At 35.3% G+C, this 27,488-nt stretch overlaps 2 protein-coding genes across 4 annotated transcripts; one reads left to right on the top strand and one right to left on the bottom strand.

The window, feature by feature from the left end:
• Positions 1-3,273: 3,273 nt before the first annotated feature.
• On the top strand, positions 3,274-14,193 carry ESP (separase). Of its 3 annotated transcripts, XM_078312506.1 has the most exons (27): positions 3,278-3,982; positions 4,382-4,556; positions 4,863-4,970; positions 5,206-5,340; positions 5,431-5,822; positions 6,265-6,379; positions 6,548-6,676; positions 6,884-7,189; positions 7,272-7,397; positions 7,497-7,718; positions 7,875-7,985; positions 8,162-8,308; positions 8,428-8,799; positions 8,886-8,975; positions 9,069-9,284; positions 9,365-9,488; positions 9,650-10,333; positions 10,553-10,793; positions 10,901-11,003; positions 11,090-11,269; positions 11,358-11,410; positions 11,840-12,069; positions 12,157-12,367; positions 12,470-12,863; positions 12,935-13,189; positions 13,312-13,399; positions 13,507-14,193. In XM_078312506.1, the coding sequence occupies exons 1-27, from the start codon at positions 3,345-3,347 to the stop codon at positions 13,980-13,982; spliced, it is 6,321 nt and encodes a 2,106-aa protein (XP_078168632.1). In that variant the 5' UTR covers positions 3,278-3,344; the 3' UTR covers positions 13,983-14,193. The 3 variants fall into 3 exon arrangements, 2 of the variants coding, with proteins under 2 accessions (XP_078168633.1, XP_078168632.1); XR_013514265.1 differs by lacking the exon at positions 12,470-12,863 and having other exon boundaries at positions 3,274-3,982; XM_078312507.1 differs by lacking the exon at positions 13,312-13,399 and having other exon boundaries at positions 3,275-3,982; positions 13,507-13,702.
• Positions 14,194-16,195: 2,002 nt separating this feature from the next.
• LOC144563406 (coiled-coil protein (DUF572)) lies at positions 16,196-19,874 on the bottom strand. Its single transcript, XM_078312877.1, has 7 exons — positions 19,528-19,874; positions 18,208-18,492; positions 18,021-18,086; positions 17,853-17,918; positions 17,658-17,756; positions 17,224-17,302; positions 16,196-16,690 (listed from the first exon to the last, which is right to left on the bottom strand). The coding sequence occupies exons 1-7, from the start codon at positions 19,723-19,725 to the stop codon at positions 16,467-16,469; spliced, it is 1,017 nt and encodes a 338-aa protein (XP_078169003.1). The 5' UTR covers positions 19,726-19,874; the 3' UTR covers positions 16,196-16,466.
• Positions 19,875-27,488: the final 7,614 nt, after the last annotated feature.

Consider the following 27,488-nt stretch of genomic DNA (forward strand, 5'->3'; position numbering starts at 1 on the left):
TCTATCCAATCGATATTTACAAGTTATTTGGTTTAAATTTTAAACAGCTCCATATTCAACCCTTGTAGGTGCCGTTAGGATCAATAACTGTCATGAAAGCTATATTACATAGTATTTCACTTTAATATATATTTTTAACGCCACCTAAAGTATAAATTATATATCGTAATTGAGTACTATAACATAAAGCTTACATTGGAAAATTATGGACGACTGAATTTTGTTTTAATTTGTATCAATTCGTGGATGTAGTGCAAAATGATAAATATGTAGTACAAATTAAATATAAAATAAATATTTAACCTTTTCTTTTATCAAATTACTTACTTTTTGTTTACTGGAATCTAAATATTAAAGTGAAAATTATTGCTAGCTATATCAACCGCAAAAGGTAAAAAATAACATAAAAACATTTGAAAAAAATAAGTATGCTGTTTTATTCAATGTAAAATGTAAAATAGTTGTAATATGGTATTTTTGGATTACAAAAAAAAAAAAAATATGAACAATGTGGTCATAGACGTGGATAACTATTTGAGTGCCGGTATTTTTTTTTGAGTTGTCCTCTCAATATCTTGAAATTCGGATTTTATCATATTTTATGTAAAATTAAAAAGTTATCATGATACGCGCACAAGTTTTCTCATATTGAACTGAAATAGAGGAAAACTCATGCACAGAATCACGGTGCAGATGTGCTAAGTTTTAGTATTTTTTAGAAATCGTTGGTAATATCAGAATTTTGAAATATTGAGGTGATAATAAAAAAAATAATCAGCTTTAGTGTTCATAACCATAGTCACAAGATTCGCGAATTAAATCCGAATAATTATTTTTTTGGTGATGCCAAACTAAACGCCAAATTATTTGGTTGACCGAACTTTGACCTAATTAAATCCGAATAATTCACGAATTTTATGATTTTTTCTCGAATTTTTCTCATATTTTTTTTTTGCTCTCTTACAGGACTGAGATATATGATACGGGTAATTCCGAATCATTCCTGAATTATACCTGAATTATTCTCGAATCACGAATTTTTGCATCGCCGAACTGAATCCAAATAATTCATTTGTCACTATGGTCATAACTACATTTCTTTAATTTTGTTTGATCTACGTATTTATTGTACGGGCCAGCACAATTATAACAGATAATTATATGAACTTATGTCCCATGTCATTTGACCCTACATGGGGGCACAATTTCGGTGTTACAAAAAAATTGTTAAATGCGCTCTAGCCGTCCATCGACAGTCAAGAGGGCGAGAGAAAGAGGGAAATAAATCTGCTACGACCCTAAGGGATTGTAGGGTCCCTACAATTCCAAATCTAACCTTTCATTTTTTGGATTGTACGAATCTCTATAGAAGTTCTTTCTTATGCACGAATCTCAAAACAAATGAAAAGTTGGATTTGGAATTGTAGGGACCCCACATTCCTAAGGGATCGTAGTGTACACTTGATCTGCACAAATTTTAAAGTTGTACGCACAAATCTTGATGCTTATCGGAGAGCTTTGGTTGGGCATTAGGCCATGTTAATACAAAAATATTAAGAAGCAACAATGGCTTATGTGGATTGCTGTATTGTCAAAACGATACCAGGTCAATTTTTATCTAATGTTGGTTGTTGAGTAATTCATGATTTTGAGAAAATTTGTTAGGTTTGTAATAAACTAAAGATCAATGAGATTTACAATCTAGCAACAGCGCTACCTACGCCTGATTTGTAGCAAGGACATGCTTTGCACAACTAAACATGTTCGTTTGGTAAGTTGAAATTAACTTTTATTGAACAGAGATCAATATGGAATATATTAATTTGGGTCTGATAGATTCAATCCGTTTCTTTGTAATTAAATAGATTGGATCATCGGATTGATAAAACAAGAGTCCCCGCTTTAATCTTTTATTTTCCTGAACTGTGAAAATTAAACCAGGTACACGTCAGCAATCACCTTATTATTAAATTCTTATCTTGTCCCTTAATTTGAAAATCATGGGAAATGTTGGATCTCAACAACACACCCACTTCATCGTTAGAATATTAAATTGTCCGACTTCTACCATACCGGTAATATTATATTGGTACAAAAATCAGCTGCTTAAATATCCCAATCTCAACTTGTTCATTTTGCATGCTCATTGTTGTCTTAAAATTCAAGCCCAATCTTTGAAGGAAATAAATCAGCTGTTATTCCAAGGGAATAACAGTAACCTATTAATCCAATCCCAACTCCGATCGGCCGATCCCAATTGTTCAAATTTTTCAATACGCGAATCTCAACTAATATCAACGGTGGAGATCGAAATAACAGTTTCTTCTTGTTCCTTTAAATTTGTTTCCAATTTATAAAACTCCCAGTTGACATTGCATTTAAGTTGAGATGCAATCTAAGACATTATTTCATCATCTCTTTTTGAGATAGAAAGATTGAGGTCTAATATTTTGGCTTTCATTTAATGCCTGAAAAAAATCTCAGTTGGATTTCAAACTCATGATCTCACATATGAAAAATGTTGTCTTTTGACACTAAACTAAAAACTGATCATTATTATTTCATCATCTTCATATTCTTGACCATTATTGAATAGGCGATACAATTAAAATCACTACAGCTTGCTACTGAAACGTATTTCATTTATGTGTTTCCAATTTTCCATATACTTTAAAATAACTGCATTCACTATCAAGAGAAAGCTTTCATGTTGTATCTAATGTAAAAACAAACTCAGTTATATCATTCACATGTGAACAGGTCTTGACAATATTCAATCTAGAAACAAACTTTTTAAACATATTTGTATGACATAAACAAATTATCAACCCTTTGTGCATACCACAAAAATGACAAGCAGAGTCTCCTATCCTACCTTTTCTTTATCAGTTTCTTTTTGTCAGATTTTATCTATTGATGTCAAGCACATTAAAATCCTAATTTGCAATGGTCCACTATAAAATCCTAACATGACCCATCATGCATGTTCTATATTAGTTTTAGAAGCCTTCACAATACATAATTCTCCATTGATTTTAGAATCCTCTAGCAAGTAGCAATCAAGTCCCTGCTTTAGTGCTTTTATCTCATAGACATTTTTTTTTTCCAAAATTTTCTAATCTGGGCCGGGCCGGACTTGGCCCACTTTTATCTCATTGATTTTAGAAACCTTTCCATTCGATTTAGATAAAGAATCGGATGGATCTGGTTAACGGATAAATAGATTTATATCCGTCTGTTCACTTTAGACGGGACGGACCGGATACAAAGTAGGCTCCTAAAGCAGATACCGCCGATGTGTTGTTCATTTCAAATTTCAAAATCGATTTCTTCTTCTCGCAAGAATGGACGCCACAGCCTCGTCTCTTCTTGCGAGCCTCCAGCAAGGCGCCGACCACCATGGCCTCCACTCTCGCTTCTCCTCTTACCTCCGGCCGTTTTCCGATTCGAAATCCTCTAAATCCGCCCGATCCCTCGCCAAAAGGTTTCTATCGTTTATCTGTAAGGCACTAAACCTCCTCCCCGCCCTTCTCCGCGAAACCTCTAATGTTGAAGAGCGAGATACTGAACTCCTGGAAATCTTCGAGCTCGTACTTGAGTGCTTGGGTTACTTGTTGCCTGTTTTGGAAGGGGAACCCTATGTGCTGCACTTACATAGAGGTGTCTTTGTGCGGTGCTTGGTGACAACTGGTAAGTACGAAAAAGCTGAAGCTGAGGCGGTCATGCTTCTAGAAGACCTAATATCCGCTCTTGCTCCAGTCAGAAAGGTCTCCAGATCAAAGAATGGAAAGGGAAAAGGTGCTGAACAACAGATATTGTTCCCTGATCCAAAAATTGTTGGTACTGATGATTCAAGGATCACTACCTTGATAATAGATATAACTATTTCTCTCTGCAATTGCGCATTTAACTGCAAATCAAAAAGGCCAGGGGCTTATTTGAGGATTTTGGCTCTTGTCGAGCAAGTGCAGCCTTGGATTAGGTAAAGTAGTCTATCCCCCTCTTTATCATTTTGCTAGTAGCAGAAGAACATTCTGTTCTTCTGGTATCCACTGAGATGATTGAACTGAGCAAACAATAGTTTTCCTTTCTTTTTTCTTCTTTTTTTTTGGATATTTGGTTGAAGTCCAATTAGGTCAATACTTTACCCCTTTGGACCTTGTACGTAGTTATTGGTTAGCAGATGTTATCGCTTAACTTCACAGACAGTAATTGGATGCCTCAATCTATCAAAAAGCGCAGATGCAACAACCCATGCCAATTTTCTACCTGCTTTGTTATACTGCACATTATGTGCTAATCTGAAGTTTACATATCTGTATTTGATAAAATTGTTAAGTCCCCCATTTCTTTTCTAACTAGAAAATGGTATCTTATGTAGGTTATTGGATCATGAGGCTGCTAAAAGGAACCGCTTAAGGTTTTTGAGACCATTGTACACATGTGCAGCTTTTCTTACCAGCGAATGTACATCATTTGACTGTGACCTTATCACTAGATTTTGCATAATCATGTTAAGGGAGTGTGCAAGCTGCTCTTTCAATCAGTTGACAATTGTAAGTTTATAGGATAACTTTTGCCATGTCCATTTCCTTGAAACATTTGCATTCATCATGCTGATATCATACCAGTCAGCTTCTGATGATATTATGAGATACAAGCCTAAGTAGAACCTGTACCAATATGTAATTTGACTTCAACTTTTCAGGATCTTAGGGTTCTGTTATAGCATTTTGTGTTGTCAACCTGTACCTGTACATCATTGTCAATTGGTAAGGGATGCTACATTGTAACTCTGGCACATTTGGCCCCTTTTGGGGGAATTTGGTTTGACAAACTGTAATATTTGATACTGGTTTCAGAGTGCTAGCAAGATTTGTTCTCGGGTTGACCTAAATTGGGATGATGGTCCTTCAATCTTCTTTGACGTGCTAAGAATAACCCTAGAGCTATCTCTATGTGAATGCAAGGTACATTATGTTTCTTTCAATTACTTGAAATGTGATTTGTTCCTGTACATCATTTTCAATTATCTCAGAGTGTAAGAAGAGCATCTTCTGCTAACAACAAGCTTGTGATATTATATTAAAAGTTTCTTAAAGGCCTCTTTTTTTCTAGTTGAACATTCTTGTATTTGTTATGTCCATGCTTCTATCTAGATCATAATCTCCTTTGTTTGTTTCTCTATGACGCCCATCTTGTCAGGATCAAGTTGCAAAGGGTGCGAAGGATTTTCTTGACTTATTATCATCTACATCTGATATTTTATATGATGCTCAACCCAATATTTGTAAACTTGCTTCGGACACTCTTAATGATCATGTACAGAAGTTTGTCAAGGTATCTGCTAATTTCTCAGATTGAAAGCATTGGTGAATGTGCATTATACTGCATTTTTGTTGAACAGAAAAACCTTTTGCTTTTTTTCAGCTTTTCCCTCCTGTTGGCTTGATTCTCTCTCTCTACTCTGCTGCTTTATACTTCAAATCTACCATTCCATTAAGCCAGACTGGTGACGACACTCCTTTATCTTGTAATGCTACAATCCTCAGCAGCCAAAAAGAACTTCAAAGCCTATTAGCATCAGTAGAAACACTTTCAAGTTATTTTTCTGAGAAGAAAGGGGGCTATGGAAATGCTTCAGGATTGTTCTTAGCATATTTGGATGCGCTCGAGTTTTTGTGTCAGGTGTTGCTACCTTGTGCGAAGACTGGATGGAGGCGCTTCTGTTCTGAGGGAAAAGATTTCCCCAATTCTTCTAATTGGAGTAACATTTTCAAAGTGCTACAGGAATTCTGCAGTTTTACCATTAATGCCTTTAGGTAAGATTAAGGGGTGCTGTTTTACTTGCATTAATGTATCTCAATTGTAGTTTTTAAGAGCCAAGTTATCGGTTTTATACTGTTTTCTTTCTCGCATTTTACCTTTTTTTGTGGTTTGCCTGTTTGATCTGTGGGTTTGGTATCTTCTAGTTCATCTAGCTTTTTCCTTCACCTGAGGTTCCACAGAGTGGCTATCTCCGCAGTATATTGAACCTAGGAGGTTGAAATTGCTACCCTTTGTCAACAGTTTGTCATGAGTCATGACCAGTACTAGTTGAATGATAATATAGTAGTGCACCTGTATGATTGGACATCATTATGCTACTCAAGTACTCATCAATAATGGTATTTAATGTACATCATCTTAGATATAATAGCCACTTTGAGAACAATATATGATTATTTTTATCTTCGCTACTAATGTTGCCCTTCAATTTGCCAGGGCTACTACCAAGAACGACATAGATAAAGAAAGAACAGATAGAAAACGTAAACTGCTGCTGGAATCATTAGTTTCTGGGTTCAGAATTTGCTTCTTCTCTGCCGTACCATATGAGGTGATTATATTTATTATTTCTTATCCCATAATCCATATCCGATGCAGATTAGAGGTCCTGCAGTATAGAGCCAGAAATTATTGTACTACAACTTTGCCTCAATGAACTGTCAATTGTGAAATTGTCTGCTGTAATCTATTGCTAAGGTCTTTCCTTTTTCTACTCCAGATGTGTTCCGACTCCATTAGTATAGTACTATCAAGCGAGTGGGTCTCACCGACAGAGCTCAAGTATTTTGTTTCCTCGCTTTCTAATACAGGGCAAACATTGTACCAGATTCGAAGTCATGTAAAACAGGTATTAAAAAATTTCTCTTTATGTTTTTCTGAGGGTCTGAAACCTAATTTTTTGCAGTATGATACTTTTTAAAGTTAACACTCTTAATAACAAGGCTTAGAGCAATCTGGGTGCTGTTTGCTGTTTCTACAATAATATGGCACTGCTTTGTCACTTTACTTAACTTCACATTTATTACCTTGAGATCCTTTTTACCTCTTTTTCTAGGCACCAGTATCAGTAGCATTGAAGCTGTATTGTGAAGCTGTATTGGCAAACTTGAGGCGAATTTGCCATAACTACTCAGTTAAGTCGAGTGATATTTCAAATGATAGCCTGAAGAATATCAACGAAACAGTATCAGATGGGTATAAAAGAATTGGGTCAATAATCCTTCTTTTCCATGAATGCCATCCTGGCGACATTACCAGTATTGCTGATATCACTGTTCGCACCTTGTTTGAGATGTCCCTTGTTGACGATTTGCACAGGATCCAAAGCAACTCCTTTTCCTTGGTCAAAGAATGGGTCAAGGTACAGATCTAACTTGCATGTGAAAAACCCATTTCTGTTTTTCTAGACAGTTGTGATAACTAATCTCTCTTGAGACTTGTAGGTGTTATGCAAAGAATACAATGATGCTGACAAGAAATATGATGCTCCTTTTCTGTACCATTTGCTTATGAAGAAAAAGGACAAACAAAATTTCTCGAGGATGTCTCTGGGAAGAATTATAGAGAAGGTTGATGTCGTTTTTTCTTTAAAAATTTAATACCTTATTACTTCTCTAAGCCTAAAAGAACTTTCTCATACAAGAACTACTATCTTGCTACTTCTGTAGGAGCTCCTGGTGTATCAACAACTGGAAAGTCGGTACCCAAATTTATGCAAAATTATGCAAGGAAAGGTCATTAAAGTTCTCTTAGAGGATCTATACAGTGAAAAGGATTCTTTTCTGGAAAGATCAAGAATTCTGATTGCGAAAGCAAGATATTTACGAGCTAGTGGAGTTGATAGCTTGAAAGGCTCTCTGGATTGCCTCTTTGAAGCCATTTCTTTACTTGTGAGTCACTCTTGCTTCTTTCCTTTGTCATTGGAACTTCTGTTGAACAAAGCTTTTACACTAATTTGATGTGATGAAAAAAGAGATTATAATCTTCTCACAGATAGTCTTTTTCTTATAATATTCTGACCCTCTGGAATTGTTTTTATCTGACAGAGAGATGCAAAATCAGATTCTTGTAACGGTCAAGCTCTGGCATATCATCAACTAGCAACTGCTTATTGTTTGCATGCACAGTGTGCCCAAGAAGACAAACTTGACTTTGAGGTAAGATAAGGATTACTCATTTTGGAGCCTCTATTATTTGTTAATACCGGAAATTAATTGCCTATACATTTTATTGTTTCGGTGGGTCATTTAAGCTTGAACACACTTTATGCACTTGCTCTTTTTCTTTTTTTTCCAATTGTGTGATATTAAGGACAATTTTTATTTTTGCACAGGTGATCTTGGGAGAGATTGATTCTGCTCTTGATTTGTGGTTAAGAATAGATATTGAGAATTACACTTGCAGTGATGGTGGTTTCGAGCTGGTGGTGACAAACATGGTTCCAATGCTTTGTTCTTTGATTGATTTATTATCCATTAAGGTGGAACATTTTATTCATCTCTTTCTTTCATGCAATAGGTTTAGCAGAAAATTTTCAGGTTTAAGTATACAAATACCATGGTTCACAACATTTCCTTTGTTATTTTCTATTATTCTCAGGGTTGCTACAAGCATCACTCTCGCATATGCAAGTTGATGGCGAAGACATTCAAACATGAAAGTATCCCAGTTGAGAAATTATTTGCCTTGCTATTTAGTGACAGACGGCTTGGGCATACCAATTGTGGTGTCCAAATGGATTTGGAGCTTATTTCCGATGCACTACAGAACTGTGATGCCAGCGCTCATCTTACGAAGTTTTGGGCCAGTTGTTTAGAGGGTCATAACCCATCCCTAAGCATGTTTGCTCAGAGCATGTTGCTGAATTGCCTAGTTTTCCCAGAAGTGAATGAAAAAGGATTTGAAAAATCATTACAGTGCAAACTTGGAATCAAGGAAATTAAACAAATAGCCTCATCTCTAATTTCTGATGTAAGCTCAGTGGGAAGCTAGATTTGTACTTCAATTTCATATTCCTATCTTTTGCTAACCTGATGTTTCTATAATTGAATATGTAGCCTAAACCATCAAGCCGCTCGGCATTTATTGCTGGTTATTTGTACTATGATTTATCACAGAGGTTTTTGTCAGAAGGAAAACTGTTTGAGGTAATTTTTACAGATCTCCATTGTACCTACCTCCTATGTAATTTTGTCCTTATGAAAAAGCACTTGAAAAAATTTGTTTGAACTTACTTTCAGGCTCTGTCTTGTGCAAAAGAGGCCTTCAATCTGCGCACAAAGCTCCTACATAGAAAGTTCATGTATTTTCACAAAAATCCATATGATGTACATCTCCAAACACGGGATTCAGTAGCAACTGAGACGTGGCCTGATTTTACTAGGGCACACATCATCGTGGATTCCTTTCTCTCCCCTTGGATTGTTCTCAGATGCTACCTTGAAAGCACTTTTCAGGTACGCTACATTTTGTTTCTATTGTTCATTTTATTATTTTTTTGTTTCGATAGCTTTGTCTCATTTTTGGTTATGCCCAGGTGGGGAGTATCTATGAATCAATTGGCAATGGTGCTGAAGCTGAATTTATGTTTCGGACAGGAAAAGAGATATCCCATCTTCAAGTGTTGCATTCTTTTGAAATAATTTTTGCTTCATCTTTAGGTAAAGAAAATATGATCACTTCCTTGATTAGCAATTGACTCACAGCTGAACTAATTTGGGTGCTTAATTTTATTTGTTGTGCCAAATGCCATTGTGAAGGTCAAGTTCAACTAGATTCAATTTTTCTTGCAAAGAAGAAGAATAATTCAATTCTGTTTCAGGTCAACTATATCGTAAGTGGCAACTATGGGACATAGCTGACAGTGAACTAAAAAGTGCCCAAAAGCTTCTTCAAAAGAGTAAACCAGCACTTTCTTGTGGAAACTGCAAAATGTTTCTGGAAACCACAGTCAATCTTCAATTGGGAGATCTATTACATAGCCGTTTCAAAAACAGCTTTCAAAACAGGTCTCTACATACCCAAGAAGACGCTTTATGCACGTACCAGTCAGCTTTTGATAAGCTTGATCACGACAAATTAGAATTTTCCAAAATGGAAGAAGCTGAAACAAACGAGCAACTGAATTCCACATGCAAATTCTGTATGCTTTTGAAACAGCCAGCAGAATCAGATTTTAATAAGAAAGCTTCTAGAAACCACAAAGCCACTTTAAAGGATCTTAATTCAGACACCAAAAAGCCGACGCGAACAACCAGGGCTAGGTCTTGCAAAACATCCACTGTTACTGAAACAAAAGAGAAACCTGCAATTGAATTCAATAATTCGAATAAGATGGGAAAGAAACCTAGCTCGAAATGTAATGGAGATGTTACATCTTATAAAAGAATGTGTTGGGCCTGTCTAATGAACAGAACTCTTGATTCTGGATCTCTGACAAAATTGTTACATCTTGGGGTCGAGTTTCGGCGCAGTAGTTTTCTTCTCTTGTTGCAACTGAAAATCGGTATGTTCTTCTATTTTTATGTGAACTTCTGAAATAAATAAAAATAATTTGAAGGGTAGGAGCAAACTTGGTATTTCTTTTTAGAATGTGCAGTCACAGCAATTTGTTTTCTTTACAGAGGCTGAAAACCTTTTTCTTTTTAATTAACTCTTACAATTTTGTATGCATTATTTTATTTTATATATAACATATTATTGACACATTTGGGTTCTTAAACAGCAAGAATGTCTGGGGCTCAAGGTGTGAAATCTAACGTGCATGAGGTACACAGTCTATATAGGAAGTGCCTCCTTCTTTTGTTTTCTAGATCTCCTGGAGCTGACTCCTCAGAAGTTCATGCGCGTCAACTAATGGAATTGATAGAAGATGAGCAATGGAAGGCTCTCTCTATCAACCGTGCACTGATTTTGTATAACATGAGCCTCTTTATGTTGAAGTACTGTCTTTCTGATCAATACAGGTTTGTTGATCTAGGAATCTGAAATTTTATTTCATTATTTCTTCGCTGTTTTGATTATACTTGGTGGCGATTTATTTTGTTACTGGTTTATTTTTTGTAATGAACAGGGATGCATGCTGTACCCTTGCAAATTTCCAGATGCAAGATGTACTGACTTGGTTGTTGAGAGCCTTCATATTATCTCGAGAGTTTCCCTTGCTTTTGCAAAAGGTCCTATTAGCTTGCTTTTTTATTTATGCTCTGCCAATTTTTCATTATATTTCTGCACTAAATATTTTGAGATTGACCCATTACAGGTGAGCAGGCTCCTTGCATCAACCTTGATACTTTCAACTGTGGATCGCTCTATACCTTTGCCTTTACATCTTGACAAATCTCTCTCGCTCAACCATTGGACCTCTTACTTTCATCAAGCCTCTATCAGCACTTCTTTGGACACCCTTTACCAGTGTGCAATTAACAAAATTCCTCCAAATGTTAGATTCTCACTGTTTCTTTGATTCTTTAGTTTGTTTCTTTTCCAAATATTGCTGTACCATTAACTATCTATCGTCATGCTATCAGGTCATGGCTGGAGCAAAGGATGAGGCATACAGTAATAATATTAAGATTTTGAGGTAGTTCAAAACTTGAAAGATCTAATTGAAACTTGTACTACTTTCTCATTGCGCTATCTTCTCACAAGTCCTATGATAATAGTCAGTAGCTTCTATCATTCGTTTTGGGCATGAACCAATATGAAGCACACCCGACCCTATAAGGACCTAATTAGCATGAATATCCATAGTTGTATTCTTAAGCAGACATAATTATGCTTGCTCTTATAGATAGGAATTATGTATAGTTATACATGCATGTGTGGTATGCAAGACGATAATTTTTTTCACAAGTACTAATATGTTAATCATGGAACAGTAAATCAATAGTCCTGTAACAAACAGGATCGGAAACCGATATGATGATTATAAGATAATGGGATGCTTAGTGAACTCATATCCCTCTTATTTTATTTTGTTTTAATTTTGGATTTTGATGCTCCCTTTCAGATTTCCGTTTGAAAACTTCAGCCAGCTTGAAGAGCATGTTGGATGCTTCTTTAAAAAACTACCTGATGTTCCTATCATATGCATCAGTATGATTGGTGGTGATTATGCAAGCCTACTTGAAGAAACTCTGATTCTTCCCTCATTCTGTCCTGCTTGGGTTATGCTCTCAAAAATCGACTCAACAAACCGACCAATTACCATGCTTTTGCCTGCTGATAAAATTAGAGAAGGTAATCATGCATTTCACCATTTCTCGCTTTTTAGTTTTCTGAAATCTGTTGTCTTTTGCTTACTGTACCGTGGTGATCTTTTGACAGTGAAACACGATATAAAAACTTGCAAACAGACGGGCAACATACAACAGGCCAAAGAATGGCAGTGCCCGTGGGGCCACACTGTACTGGACCATGTTGCCCCATCATTTAAGTTGCTTATGAAAGAAAATCTGCTTTCATCCCATGAGACTGTTAAGCAAAATTTTTGGGAATGGAGAACAGAGATCAACAATCGTCTAGGTTCCTTGCTTCGGTAGGATTGTCAATCTTTTTTTGAATTAATTATTTTGTTCTCAATTTTCGTTGACTGTTTTTTTTTTTCTAGAACTTACTTTTTGTATTTTACCTTTATCAGAAATATTGATGAATCATGGTTTGGTCCATGGAGCTGCTTGCTGAGGGGATATCCAATAAATGACCAAAATAAAGAATTATTAGTCCCTACCTTAATAAATCATCTAGAGCCACTGATCAGCTCAGAGGTGAATCCTAGCTTGGTAAGAGCTATCCTAGGTGGCAGTGAGTCATTGGTGGATGCCAAAGCGTGCTTTTCCCAGCTGATCTCATATGGAGAATCCTTTGGCCATGGAGGGTTTTCTGGGGAAGATAGATTTAGGGCCTTCTCAGCATCTCGTGGTTTAGGTTCTAAAATACCAGATTCCATTGATAAAGTATTACAAGATGCATTCTGTGGGCCCGTGCCAGTTAATAGAGAGCCAGTGATTTTTGTGCTGGATACCGATGTGCAGGTCAGAATTTGACTCGGTAATACCAGTTAAACTTGATGTTCTTTCAGTAATATAATCTCATTTTCATGCAGATGTTGCCTTGGGAGAGTATACCTGGGTTGAGGAGGCAGGAGGTGTACCGAATGCCATCAATGGGCAGCATCTTCCTAACCCTGGATAGAAATTACCAGAGACACAGAGAGAAAGAAAGGGAAGAACTTCTATTCAGTAATTCTTACTTTCCCAAGGTGGATCCCTTTGACACGTATTACTTACTAAACCCTAGTGGGGATCTCAAGGACACTGAGGACGACTTGAAGCTGTGGTTAGAAGGACTCAACTTCGAGGTAGCTAAAACATTCTTTGATCGGCAACTCTGACTTTACTGTTAAAGCTTCCCTTTGTCAGCTATTTTGCTATATTATTTTCATTTGGGTTTGATGTGACCCTTTTGTGGAATTGTAAACAGGGAAAGACCAGAGTTGCCCAAACGAGTGAAGAATTGGCTTTGGTCTTAAGGAATCATGACATGTTCTTTTACTTCGGCCATGGAAGTGGTTAGTCCATATTGGTCTATTCCCTTATATTTGCAATTATTTAGGAGACTTAATTTCATGAAGTAAAACTAACGAACAAAATGTGCCTTTGTGAATGCTCGTCTCAGGGACACAATACATCCCCAGACATGAGATTGAAAAGCTGGAGATCCATGCAGCAGCTCTCCTGATGGGATGTAGCAGTGGCGTACTCACATGTAAAGGGAGTTACGCCCCTCAAGGCACTCCTCTCTCATACCTCTTTGCAGGGTCCCCGGCCGTGATTGCCAATTTGTGGGACATCACGGACAGAGACATTGACAAATTCAGCAAGGGAGTTGTCAATTCATGGCTCCAGAGCGAAGCTGAGGTACGAGCTGTGAGTTGCTCCGCCTGTGCTATAATTGAGGAGCCTAGAAGAGGAAGAGGAAGGAAGACACAAGCGAATGGTCATGGTAGCTATAGGAGGTGGTGTAAGGGGTGTGCCACCAGACAAATAGCATCTAGCATAGGCAAGGCCAGGGAAGAATGCAAGTTGGATATGCTAACTGGGGCAGCTCCAGTATGTTATGGTGTCCCAACGGTCTTAAGAAGGAAGAGCTAGTACGGGATGCACTTCTCGCTGTTGGAGTTTGTAAAGGTCCCACCAACTATCCTAAGCTAGCTGGAGGAGTTTTTTTTTTTTTCTGCCCTTCTCTCTGTTTGTAAGCCGTTTATATTGTTTATTTTAAGGATTATTTGGTGCTGTATAGGTTGTACATGCAGGGGTGTACACATTTGTAAAAGGATTAGGTATTTAATTGTCTTAAAATAAACGTAAAATGCCACTCTTTTTCTTTGTATGGCGAGCGAATAGTAGGTCTAATGGGCATCGGATGTATTTTTGGGTTCGATAGGCACCGGAGCTCTTCAATGCGCTTTAAGATCTGTATGCACAAATTATAAAGCCCATCGGATGGTTCCGGTGCCCATAAAAACTAAAAATACATTTGATGACCGTCGGACCTACCCTGCACTCATTTATGATTGAAAGGGAAAAAAATTTAAAAAAAAAGACAAACAGAAACTAATTTTGAGTCTGATTGACTCAACAGAACAGTCAAGGGAAAGATGCAGTAAATAATTAAAAATGTATCTGCAGTAAATATATCTTTTTTGGTAGCATTTATGTGCAAACTAATAGGTTACTGATGGGGTTGCATTGTAGGAGACATATTTGATATCATATATAAGATTCAACAATGCCTTCTATGGGGCTCTAACAAAAAAGAAAGAACATCTGACCCTTTTTGAAACATTAAGGCAGATCATTCATGAAACTTAGATTTCATCCATTTTTGATATCATATATAAGATTTTTTAAATGCACTATTTCAAGAGGTGCTGAGCAAAGCGCAAATAAAACTTCTTTCCTTGCTTGATTACGAGCTTTCAAAATGAATTCGGGAAAAGATGCGTTTTAATGTGAAGTTATCATTGTCTAATTTACCAATGCAAAGAGAATTGCTAGACTACAAATCCACGGACAGAGCAATATCTCAGGAAACTACTAAGGGAATTGATCTGATTTTCTGATCTCTGGCGTCTTGCATTGTTTTTTTCTTTTTTTAACCTCGCTAAAATATAAACCTTAGTTTCTGATTGGTTGCTTGGTGCAGGACGCAAACACATTCTTTTAGAAGAGTTGCCAGCTGTTGTCTTTGGCTTCATTACGAATTTCGGCATAATCAACGGAGCAAACTTAAAACTTAGATTTCATCCATTTTTCATATCATATATAAGATTTTTCAATGGACTATTTCAGGAGGCGCTGAGCGGAGCGCAAATAAAACTTCTTTCCTTGCTTGATTACGAGTTTTTAAAATGAATTCAGGAAAAAAAAAAATTGGGAAAAGATGCGTTTTAATGTGAAGTTATCATTGTGTTATTTAATAACACCTTGTTTTGGATGGAGAGTAGAGGAAGGCAGAGAATGGGAAGAAAATAAAACTTTTCATCAAATCTCGTTTGATTGACAAAATTATGTCGGAGGTGAAAGATTTAACCTTGTATCATTGTAATCAATATAATCGGTTTCCTTCCGATTTGGAGTGTAACGGATGAAAAGAAATTTTGTAGCAAATATTTTAAAAAAAAATAATACAAATGTCCAACCATATCTTACCAATGTAATTCACATCCAAGTTTTTTAGCAAAAACCTACAACAACCACCGAATTTCTTATTAATCTTCTAAATTTTAATCAACCAAATAAGAAATAAAACAGAAAGGAAAGATAAATTTATTTTCTCACATTAGTTATCAAAACACGAAGATGTTAAATATGTTGATCATCATTTCTATTCCATTCAATTCCCTTCTATTCTTCACCTCCCCTTCCTTCTTTTGCTCCATCCAAACAGGGTGTAAAGAGAATTGCTTGGACAGAGCAATATCTCAGGAAACTACTAAGGGAACTGGTCTGATTTTCTTATATCCGGCGTCTTGCATTGGTTTTTCCTTTTTAACCTCGCTAAAATATAAACCTGCAATTTCTATAAAATTGCAGAAATGTTTTGAAAAATCAATTGATGATCAATTTAAATAACAGAGAGACATCTTAATTGACGAAGATTTGGGAATCCCTCTAAAATTATTGACAAACAACATCAAAAAGACTACAATAAGAAAAGTAAATTTTATGAATGAAAAAAGATAAATTACCTGACAGTCTGACACTAGCAATTGCGTTACCGTGGCTTTTTGAGCAAAGGCAGTATGGATATGCAGTATACGGTCATATTACATAGTATAAGCATTAGAAGTACATAATAGGGATAGCAAAAAATCAATTTCATTATCAATCAAAGGTTTTTGTGATCAGGAAAGAAAAATACAGGATTATCTCACTACTTCACTGAAAATATAATAATTCTTGATTTATTCACTACAGAGGAAATTTAATTACAAAAGATTGGATCATCAATTCATACTTTGCATGAAAATAATTACACTTGTGAATGCATCTAATCTGATCTCATCTCCCCGCTAAAATATGATGAAATTATGATTTTCCTTCAAAATCATATAGATATAACAGTTGCTTGATTTACTCACTCTTGTCAGAATCATAAGTGGCACAAAGTGCCTGGAGGCCATTTGGTGCAGTATTGTTGTTCTCTTCTTCGTGCTTCCTGCTTCCAGTCTCCACCTTGATTTCTGATTGGTTGCTTGGTGCAGGACCCAAGCACATTCTTTTAGAAGAGTTGTCAGCTGTTGTCTTTGGCTTCATTACGAATTTCGGCATAATCAAGGTAGAGCCGGATCGAGTTCCTACAATACAGTGCTTAACCATGAGAAATGGTAGCTTTTGGATCACAACCCAGTGCGAGTACAAATTATAAAACCAGTGTTGAAGTGATAATGACCTAACTGGTACTGCAATTGAGATGCTGTTGCTGCATTAGCAGGGTTTACGAGGAATTTTAGCAGTTCACACCGAGTACTAAAGAAATAATATGTGCAAAAATACAATCAAGATTTGTGGTATTTGCAAAAGGCACCATAACTAATATGTGAACTATCACAGTGCTCTAACAACTAAAATAACTCCTTGCTCCTAATTTGATTTATGCGAATTGATTTCTGATACACTAACTGATAAAAATGGTTCTCTCTAAATTTACGCTACTCCCAAGTCCTATTTTGTTGTCCATCTAAAGTAGCACTTATTGCAAATACAAAAACCAAGAGTTCCTTCATTAAATATATATTAATAGCGGGTACCTATACACAAGAGGCCCTTTGCTATAAGCAGGAAACCAAAGAATGAGAAAGATGGATAATAAGATGAAATATGAACATACCTGCTGCGCCCTTTGAGCTGTCAGAAGTACTTGCTTTTGTTAAAGCATCAGTTGGATTACCAAGGGAGGGGCTTTTTGACTGCATTGAAGGTAGATATAATTATAAACTGTAGTTGCTGTACACAACAACAAAAAAGAGCTAGTGCAGTAGATTTGATTTATAAAGTTCTCATCGTACAACTTGTGTGATAACCAGGGGCGGAGGCATGTGGAAGGGAAGGGATGCTAAGCACCCCCCACGAAGAAAAAAAATCAGTTTTGTCTTTTAAATTTTTACAAAAAATTATACTATTAAGCCCCGTCATAAAGTGAAATTACAGAACACTTATTTATCCAGCACCACCTATCTCAATTTTCTGGTTCCGCCCACTGGTGATAACCAAACAACTTAACCGATACAAACTGTATGGAAACAACTTGAAAACAATGCCTACCTTCATTGGTAAAGTAGAAGACGAGGGTCCCGCTTCAGTGTCAAGATCTTCATCATCATCATCATCATCCTCGATCCGTCTGACATAGTCCTTTGAGTTCTACAATAAGTGCAAATTTTATTAGAAGCATAAAATAACTAAATAAAGAAACATAAAGAAGTAGAATAAAGAATGCTGGAAAAAAAAAATCCTTACTTGGAAAACAATGGATTTAATTAAGGCCTCGTCTTGTTCATCCAACTCTTCAATTGCACTTTCCTCCTGTCAAGGAGAGAATGTGTTGAAAAAAAAAAAAAAAAGATTATTACTTGTGCTTAAAAGAAAATTGAGATGTCAAGACAAGAAAAAAATACTTAAACAAACCTTTTGCTGAGAAGAGCGTTTCAAAGTCTCCAACATATCCTCAAAGCTCACAGTCGCATGCCTTGACTGTACATCACCCCCAAAAGAACAAAAGATGAAAAATGAATTAAACAAATCCAAAATAGTTATTTTTTAAAATCCAACACAGTTTATTTTAGACAAAAGAAGACAAGAAACACCGACTAACCTTCATAGACCTCATTTCTTCTAAAGCTGCAAGTATATCCATATCTTTTTTCGAATCGAGAGCTTTGTTTTCTAGCGATTTCATTGCATCTCCCATTTCTTCTGCATCTCTCTTACGTTTTTCGTTTTCTGCTAATTCATCTTTGTCACGCCAAGGCTCGAAATTGCGAGATGCACCTGATTCCACAGTGTAATCTGAGTTTTGCGGATCTGTCTTGAATGTGATCTCAGCCGAGCACTTTGTGCATTTGAAATAGAACCGAAATATTTGAATTCCCAGGTATGTCTGCAATTCAAAAAAAAATGTTTTATATGATGGTTACAGAATTAACAACAAAAGAATTTGCAAAACACATTGAAGAGGAAAGCTCAGTGGTAAGCAGAAGGTGCTGAAAATTAAAGACACGATGTATGTGTGCATTACTCTCCAGAATTTAGAAGTACCTACTATAACTAGGAATTATAAAGACCAATAACAGCTCAGTAACCAAATTTAGTTCCATTTTACCATGAATAAGACCAACATGGCATACTGTTATCAACAATATTTTCGAGGGCGTCATGTTCAAGTTTTAAGAATGATCAATTAATATTTAAGTACGTAACTAAAGATAATGAAAGCAGTATGCTCTGAATAAGGGGTGGCGACGGAATAGTGAACTATGGGGGTCAATAATATATTCTTTGTTTTTGCTTGAGAATAGAATGGTGTTACTCATAGAATTTTTTTTAAACAAATTTGGGGATTAATTTAGTTTTACCTACAGCAATTTTTTTCTTATAATGCATAGAATATGGCATACAAGTTCTGGAGAAAAATTTATTTCTGTTCTATATATGTGAATCTGCCTATGCTCTGAAAGAGTAAAACCAGTGAAATTATATTCAAGCCAGTGACTGGCTGAATGTTCCATAGCTTAAGCTTTAAGTGTGCCTTTATAATCAGCTCATACAATTTGCAGGTAATTCCCCACATTAATCAAATTATAATCAAGCAGAGACTCAAAATTGAAACTAGCCCATAGAATACTACTGAACTACATCTTCTTTGGGCCGATTAAATAGTGTGCTGGTAGAAGCTGTTGGTCTAATTCAGGGCATAACAAATCAAATGGCATGCGAATTAGCATAAAGTTCAAGTGTTAATTGTCTTGTTCAGGACAAGAACTAGGGTAAGATAGGAACGCATTTAAAATTAAAACTTAAGTGAACATAATTTGTCCGTTTTTACACAAATTAAGATAAAAAATGCAGGGTTTTTTTTATCAGAATAGGGGGAAAAAAGCGAGAAAGGGAAGAACTAAGAAGCAAAGAAACCAACCTCGCCTACGACGTCTTCCTTGCGGGAATTGAACTTGGTGCCTTTGTAGATATAATTGCCACAAGTGCCACAGCGAATGCTCATGGGAAGCATCATGCGCACTTTCATCTGCTGGTTCTTTGGCTGCCTCCGCCGTGGGATCTTCGCCGGATCAAAATCCGGCGGGTAGTATTTGTTGAGCACCTTTCTTTCTCCCATCTCTTCTGTCTCCTTCCTTCGTCTTCCTCAAGCTATTTGTTTGTGTTATTAGCTCTCTCCCTCTCTCCCTCTCTCCCTCAGATTCAGAGGCGCTGTGTCTTCTTGAGTTCTTCGATTTGAGGGTAAACCCTAGCGCTTCCGATACGCTTCCGAGTCGGAAGGTGACAGGGACCCACTAATTATTTACGTGGGGCCAACCGGTCAGTAATATAAATGTCCGAAAGATCACCGACGACAGATCCGATTATCCGAATGCTCTCTGCTTGCTTTGAACCCTGTTTAGAAGTTAAAATTACCCATTTACCCTTATTACTAATTAATTAATTATATTATATTATATTGTGTTATTGTATTTAAATATACTATAATATAAAGTTAGTGTGTTATGTTTGTTAAGAAGACTTGCGAGCGCAACTCTGTATGACGAATTTAAATCGTTGAAATCGATCTACTTCACAAATTATGTGTGTATATGTATAGATTTGATTTTTTTTTTAATTTATCTGATATAAAGTCAAGCGGCAAAAAAAGTTAGCAAATTATTTTAATACATTTATTTTTCATTATTTTTTAACACATAATTTTGTACTTAATAAATTTTATAATTAAAAAAAATACTTGTATGTGCATCATTTCCGAAATAAATCGGTAGTAACAACTTGGATTCATTAATTAAAATTAATTTGATCGTTTTTGTAGTTGTACTCAACTAGCTTTACTCATGTAGTCATATGACATATGTAAGTGCATGTGCATTTCACTAATCTTTCGATCGAAAATATATACTTATTCGTCACCATAATCAAATTCAAAATTGATATACCTTCAAATCTACACATGCCTTCATGTTAAAGTTATTTCAAATTAGATTCTTCTTACTTTAGATTAAATTGGATTAAGTTAATTATATTTAGTGGAGTAACTATAAAGAGAAAAAAAATTAAAAAATCAATATTATTCTAACGATGAGATATTCATGTAGAGTAAATGTGAAATAAAGTTACTTCGTTTGTAAAAATGAAATGACTTACTTCGGATATCAGATGTTACTCTTTAAAATTTATTTCTCATTTAACATCTTACAGGTAGAGTAAGAAATTTGCTCCACTTATTTCACACCTACAAATATTTTTACATATAAAAAAAAAAAAATGGTGTCACCATTCGAGTTAATTCATAGGACCGTCCGCATCTATAACGCACGGTGTCTTTTAATATACGTGCAGATTTAAATCAAATGATTCTGATCTCGATCCATAAATCATGCACAATTCTCAACCGTATCCTTCTCAACAATGCATGATTAAAAAGAATACTTGCAGTATAATTCTCAACAGTATTCAGAGTTCAGAAGTTCATAGTGATCAGTGATGCATGTAAAGTTCTCAACAGTACTATAGTAGTGTCTGTTTAATCGATTTTGAATCATGTTTTTTTTTTCTCTCTTGAGATCTTTTATTTGTCGGTTTAATGGATTTTGTGAGGGTAAATAGTTAACACCGTTTTTGTTTTGCCGCATGGTAAATATAATATAATAGTTCATGCTATGTTTTTTTTTTCGTTTTTTTTAAACAAAGCCGGATAGCATCTTAGAAACAATTATTATTTGATCTACGATAGATAGCTGAGATCCTTTTCAATCATGCACGCATCACCGTCCCATAAATATTGGAATGCATATAAGCATTGGCAGGAGACCGAATCCTCTGTCCAGAAAATTCATGTCCCCAGAGTCACTGTTGGTAGGCCCCAGTTCAAAAATTAAAAGTGACCGACTTCACCCGGCAATGACTGAGGAGGTAGGAAATTCCTGCACCGGGGAGCAGGTGATCTCATTCTCATTAGCAGACTGTCCGGTCGAATTCACATACGCTCAGGTTACCGTCCAGTCTACACATCATCGTGACACCGTCTCCTCCAGTAGAGTGGAATGAAATCCGCTGTTATTCTCTTCCCGTGAACAGTAACCCTGCTATCTCTGTTTTTTTGAATCCATCAATTCAATTTTTTGGGGAACAAATCTCAAAACAACTTTTTTTTTAAAAATTCTGTGCATGCATCTCAAAACAATTCAATGACTGAATTTAGAAAAACAGAGATAGCAGAAACTTGTTTATACACAAGAATAACAGATTTTGATTCTAAACGGAAACGATCTGTATACCCTACACTGGTCCCCAGGGCCCAGAGTCCCAGACGACTCATCGGCCGCCACGTGGCAGAAAAGATCACACTATTTCATCGGGACAGCTTTAACGACAAATAAAGGAGAAATCTCATGCGTCCGATCATCACAGTCTTGCACGCATGTCAGAGAAATCTAACGGTCTAGAATCTTGATGAGATTTCTTTAATCTATCATCTGTTACTGTTAGTACAATCAAGTCATAAAAAGATTCAAAAATTAAAGGAACTCGTAGGATTTTAACAGAATGGAAATTAAAAAAATTGATAGCATGAGATTTGTAAATTCCAGTTTATCCAAAATACCGTGCAACAAACCATACTGCTTATTTACAAACAAATAATGGGATTACTAAAATAAATTATATTTTGGATCAACTGGAATTTTAAAAATTATAATTTACTTCAATAATGAGAAAAGGGTTTCCAACCTAAAAAATTATAATAGAGTTATAGTTAAAAAAAAAAAATGACCTGTTTTTTTAATTGCTTTATTATAATAAATAATGTGTCAATTGTTCTGACATTGTCAGATGAGGACAGGATAAGCAAGATATTTATCTATTATTTAAAATTAAAACACTGATGTCTCATGTCTCTGTTGAGGGAGGCTTGATTTAAATAATTATATGCTAATAATAGTTGTGGATTTATTTCTTTTCGTTGATAGCAAGTTGTTTTTTTATTCTTCTAGTGCCACAGATGACAGATGGAACAACATATTTGTCCGGTACAAAGATGCTCCTTTTTTTCTCAAGCGCACTAAATTAATGACATAGACTAGTGGCAAATTTGTCTTCCGTAACTGTCAACAAAATATTTTAATATTTTTTTACAAGTGTAATTATCATAAGACCGTATTACAAAACGATTGCGAGAAGAGAAAGAAAGATGATGGAAGAAAAAGATGTCATCTTTTCTTTCTTTAAGAATTTGTTTTTAATCTAGTAATAAAGGCACACGGATCTCATGTGAGATGTCATGCGTTCGAAACCTACAGTGGAGAAATCATATGCAATATATGTAAAGATTTGAAAGTATATTAGGTAGCTTGACTCCAACCCATAATTTCTCAAAAAAAAAAAAAAAAAAAAAACTTTTCTCCCCTTGTCTTCACTCCCTAATTTTTCAATTTAGGAGTAAATAAAACTTCTCAATCAGATTCGACCACATCATATTTCACCTGACTTGTCGTTCCTTTCTATTAATAGTTGAGTTGTGGAGCACACTCTCAGAGTCTTCAGTCTCTTGTTTCGAGGGATTCTACGTTTTTTTCTTTATATGGGTGACGGTAATTGTTGCCAGCAATTATATTGATAAAAAAATTTAGTTACAATCTTATACATTGGAGCAAACATTTGTCTCCTTTTTATCCCCTAACTCTACCCACTTTCAGATAGCAGTTTAGAGACCTCTAATAATATCTTATATGCATGTCATCTAACTCCAATCTCTAGTGTTGACTATTAGAGAATAGTCTCATGTTCCTCTCTCTCCCCGTGCTCCACGATTTTTGATCTATTACAGATTTAGTATACTTATTTATGTAGAAAACTATATTTTATAAATTAATAAAGTAGATGTGTTAACAATCTGTTTTTGGTCTAGTGACAAAAGTACATGACTCCCGTATAAAAGATAATATATTTGAAACCCACAAAATAAAAAAAATACTCTGTAATATATACAGAAATTTAAAAATATATTAAGTGGTTTGACCTACAATATATAATTAAAAAATAAGGTAAAAATATTGTACAGACTTTTTAATTTAATTATCGGTACCAGTGGTCAACTTTTTTTTAAAAAAAGGGGGAACAATAGGGATGCAAACGGATCGGATAGTGGTAAAATCATATCCTTATCCGTTTTTATTTTCCAGATACGGATTGGATATTAGATGGATCAGATATTAACCGGATACGGATATCCGCTTTTTTATAATAGTGAATAACATAATTTTTTCATAATTCATATTAAATTATATAATATATATCTACTATTCAAATACAGATAATTAAAATTAAAACCATATCCGTATCCGCACGGATATTCGGATATCGGATATCCGTATTAAATTTTTAGATACGGTCGGATAATATCCAATCCGTTTGCACCCGTAGGGGTCGTTCGTCAACAAAGGATTAAGAGCTTAAGGAGCGCTAAGGAACCGATGTTCGGTTGTCTTAATCCGTGGATTTTGCTAAGGAAGCTAAAAGAAGGGGTATGGGTGCCTTAAAGTCCGGGCAAAATGAAGCTAAAGGAGGTGTTCTTAATCCGCGCTAAAGAACCGGTATTCGGTAGAATTAAGCGGCTAAGGAAGCTAAAGGAAGCGGATTAAGCCTTAAGGAGGCTTAATCCTTTGTTGCCGAACGGCCCCGTAGGGAACAGTGCTACAAATTAGAACATTGGTTAAAGATCCAAGCTTCTCAGCACTCTTCTCACACGATGTCCTGTACCGTTCGATCTACATCATCTGCACATGATATGGATCAGGATTTTTTTTCCTTAGTCAAAAATAGTTATAGCAAAAAGTTTACAGTATTCCCTGCAACGAATAGCAATGGAATGAAAAGCGGTAAGAAATAAGCTATGATATTCTATTGCAATAAAGTACCACAGGAAACGATAACAAATTCCTCTCATTAATATATTGGATCTGCACATTTAATTCTACCAACTTGAGACTGGAGAGGGTTTGAATTCTCTCTAATTCTTTTAGTCTTGTCATTAAAATTATTGATTTTTCAATTGAACAGTTGTAAGTCATTGATTTGTACAGATTCGGTAGGAAAAACTCATAGTTGAAATTATTTGTTTATCTGTATTGCACATTGCCCTCTGTAAAGTTTATTAATTACTAAAAATTTCTAGCATAATTTTAGTTTTTTTTTTATGCGTGTGTGTATATTCATTTTGAAATTTTAAAGTCATTTAAATATATTTGTCGCGTGGTCTTTACGAGCATAATAAAATCATTCTTTAATAGCTATATGTGAATATGGTACGTACTTTATGGTTGATCCCGATGACGAGATTGTAAAGAGTTAGTCTCCTTCCTCTTCTCTTCTCTGAGTGGTGACTGTCTTGGTCTGGTTGATTCAGTTCCCGGTTCAGTTTGATTCAGTGCATTTTTGGTTGAGTGGTGACTGTCTCGGTCCGGTTTGATTCAGTGCCATCTTCCTTCTCCTCTTTGAGCGGTGATTGTCCCAGTCGGTTAGATATAGTGCCTCTCGGCTATGCATTCCTCTGGGCGGCATCGATTTTGGAAAGAATAAGACTTTTCCTCATCAAAGAAGGATGCGATGCGGCATAGTCCGCCAATCATGCAACTCAAAAAAACTACTGTTGTGTCTACGTAATTAGAGAAGAAAAAGGAGGCCCACCTAACTTGAGACTTGAGAGGGTTTGAATTCTCTCTAAAAAATTTAGTCTTATCATTCAAACTGCTGATTTTTCAATTGAACATTTGTAAATCATTGAATTGTACAGATTCGGTAGGATAAACTCATAGTTGAAATTATTTGTTTATCTGTATTGCACATTGACCTCTGTAAAGTTTATTAATTACTAAAAAAATTTAGCATAATTTTAGTTTTTTATGCATGTGTGTATAATATTCATTTTGAAATTTTAGAGTTATTTAAATATATTTGTCGCGTGGTCTTTACGAGCATAATAAAATCATTCTTTAATAGATTTTAAAATTACGTCAATAATGTTTGAATGTCCTTTTCTAAATTTACCCCAACAATCATAATAATTAATAAAAGAATTTGTAAGCAAGAAATAAGCGCTTCCTTGTGAACTCCACAAAAACCTTGGAGACATCGCTCAGATTGCCGTTCTGAGAGTCAACTGGCCACCCGTCTGCCATCCCGCCCACTCCACCCCTCGTCTAACCCGGTTCATCCTGCCTCGCTTCATTTGAGTGGATGACTCAGTTCAAGAGTTCTGTCTCTCATTATTTTGTTCATCTGTCTCGATTTTTCGGGTTCGGCTGAGGATATTGTGAATTTGTCCCACCCTACAATATCTACTATAACATAGCAAATTAGATGATTTTACAAGTAGTTCAATGCATGTATAGGTTTTCATTCTCTCTTTGTTTTTTAATTTAACAAAGAAACCTATATAATAGCTGCCTTGTAAATTGTTAGATCAATGCAATCGCCTACGGGTTTTCAACAAAAAAAAAAAAGAATTTGTATAACCAATAAAGACTAATTCAATATTATCTCAAACACTTTTCTTTTCAAAGAACAAAGCTTGAAAACAACACTAGGCACTATGATAATCTTTTGCTAAATCATGTATCCAAGCGAACAAGTATAATAAATTAATACAACAAAAAAAAAGAAATTATTGTTAAAAACAGTGTAACTTTTACATAATCAAATAAAAGCAAAGAAAAATGCATATTCCTGAAAATGTGAAGTACAAATAGAAATATACAAATAAGGGGATTTCTTTTTAAAATAGAAATAAAAAGCCTCATTTAAACGAAATCAGCAACTTTTAATTGAGAAACCAAATAATTAATTGATATCTACTGCGATAATAATATTTTTTAAGGGCATATTGCAAAAGTCTACTCTGCATCGGTCTAACAATATGTTCATTTTCAATTAAGATGAAAATAAGATAAGTCTACTCTGCATCGGTCTATACAAATAAGATGAACAGTTCGGATCGACTGTTTGAACTTTGAAAATAAAAATATGTTCATTTTACAAATAGGTCCTTATGTCCATAGAAGCCTTTGCCAATAATTAATTGATATGTACTGCAATAATAATATTTTTTAAGGACATATTGCAAAAGTCTACTCTGCATCGGTCAGAGAACCGGTCCGAATCTCTGCCAACCAATCATTGACATTAGACAATTCCACGCATATAGAAAAAAAAACGGTGCATTTGAACTGCTATATTCTAATATTCATCAATGCACCTGCTTGATCTCTTTGACAAATATACCTCACACACAGTAATAATAAAAGAGATTTCAACTTTCGATACAACATATTGACAACTTGGTTTTACTGCATACTTTAAACATCGAGTCAAAATATATAATTTGTACGCTTCGAGAAGTTAAAACGACGCTATTAATATCATTTTTCAAAAAAATTCATATAATTCGTGCACTGCAAGAAGTTGAAAACAACGCCGTTAATATTTATTTTTCCAAAATTGTTGGGTAATACGTTATTCTACGGATAAAACTAACTAATTAAGGTCATAAAATCTCAATAATTATTTAAGCGAGAACGACACGAAATTTTTAAATATACTATACTTCCAAACAAGATAAATCAAACAATCACGATTTTTGAAAAATTAGAATTTTGACACGGCCGCATCCTGTAGGTGCGGCCACCTTTTTTCGGGCCGCATCTAGGGGATGCGGCCAGGGCCACTCCTTTTTTTCGTTCAGATTGAACTACCGCACGAAAAAAAAAAAAAAAAAAAAGGTGGCCGCATCTCTAGATGCGGCCGTGTCAAAATTCAAAATTTTCAAGAAACGTAATGGTTTGGTTTATCTTTTTTGAGATTATGGTTTATTTAAAAATTTAA

The sequence above is a fragment of the Carex rostrata genome, chromosome 12, assembly GCF_964058835.1.
Source record: "Carex rostrata chromosome 12, lpCarRost1.2, whole genome shotgun sequence".
In the NCBI taxonomy this organism is placed as follows: domain Eukaryota; kingdom Viridiplantae; phylum Streptophyta; class Magnoliopsida; order Poales; family Cyperaceae; genus Carex; species Carex rostrata.

What these genes read in the sequence shown, in the direction of transcription:
- ESP (XM_078312506.1), top strand. Translation starts at nt 3,345, where the DNA reads ATGGACGCCACAGCCTCGTCTCTTCTTGCGAGCCTCCAGCAAGGCGCC. An exon ending in AATAATATTAAGATTTTGAG is followed by an intron (nt 11,411 to 11,839) that starts GTAGTTCAAAAC and finishes GCTCCCTTTCAG; the next exon opens with ATTTCCGTTTGAAAACTTCA. An exon ending in TGCTGGATACCGATGTGCAG is followed by an intron (nt 12,864 to 12,934) that starts GTCAGAATTTGA and finishes ATTTTCATGCAG; the next exon opens with ATGTTGCCTTGGGAGAGTAT.
- LOC144563406 (XM_078312877.1), bottom strand. Translation starts at nt 19,725, where the DNA reads ATGGGAGAAAGAAAGGTGCTCAACAAATACTACCCGCCGGATTTTGAT. An exon ending in AACGCTCTTCTCAGCAAAAG is followed by an intron (nt 17,919 to 18,020) that starts GTTTGTTTAAGT and finishes TCTCCTTGACAG; the next exon opens with GAGGAAAGTGCAATTGAAGA. An exon ending in TTAAATCCATTGTTTTCCAA is followed by an intron (nt 17,757 to 17,852) that starts GTAAGGATTTTT and finishes CACTTATTGTAG; the next exon opens with AACTCAAAGGACTATGTCAG.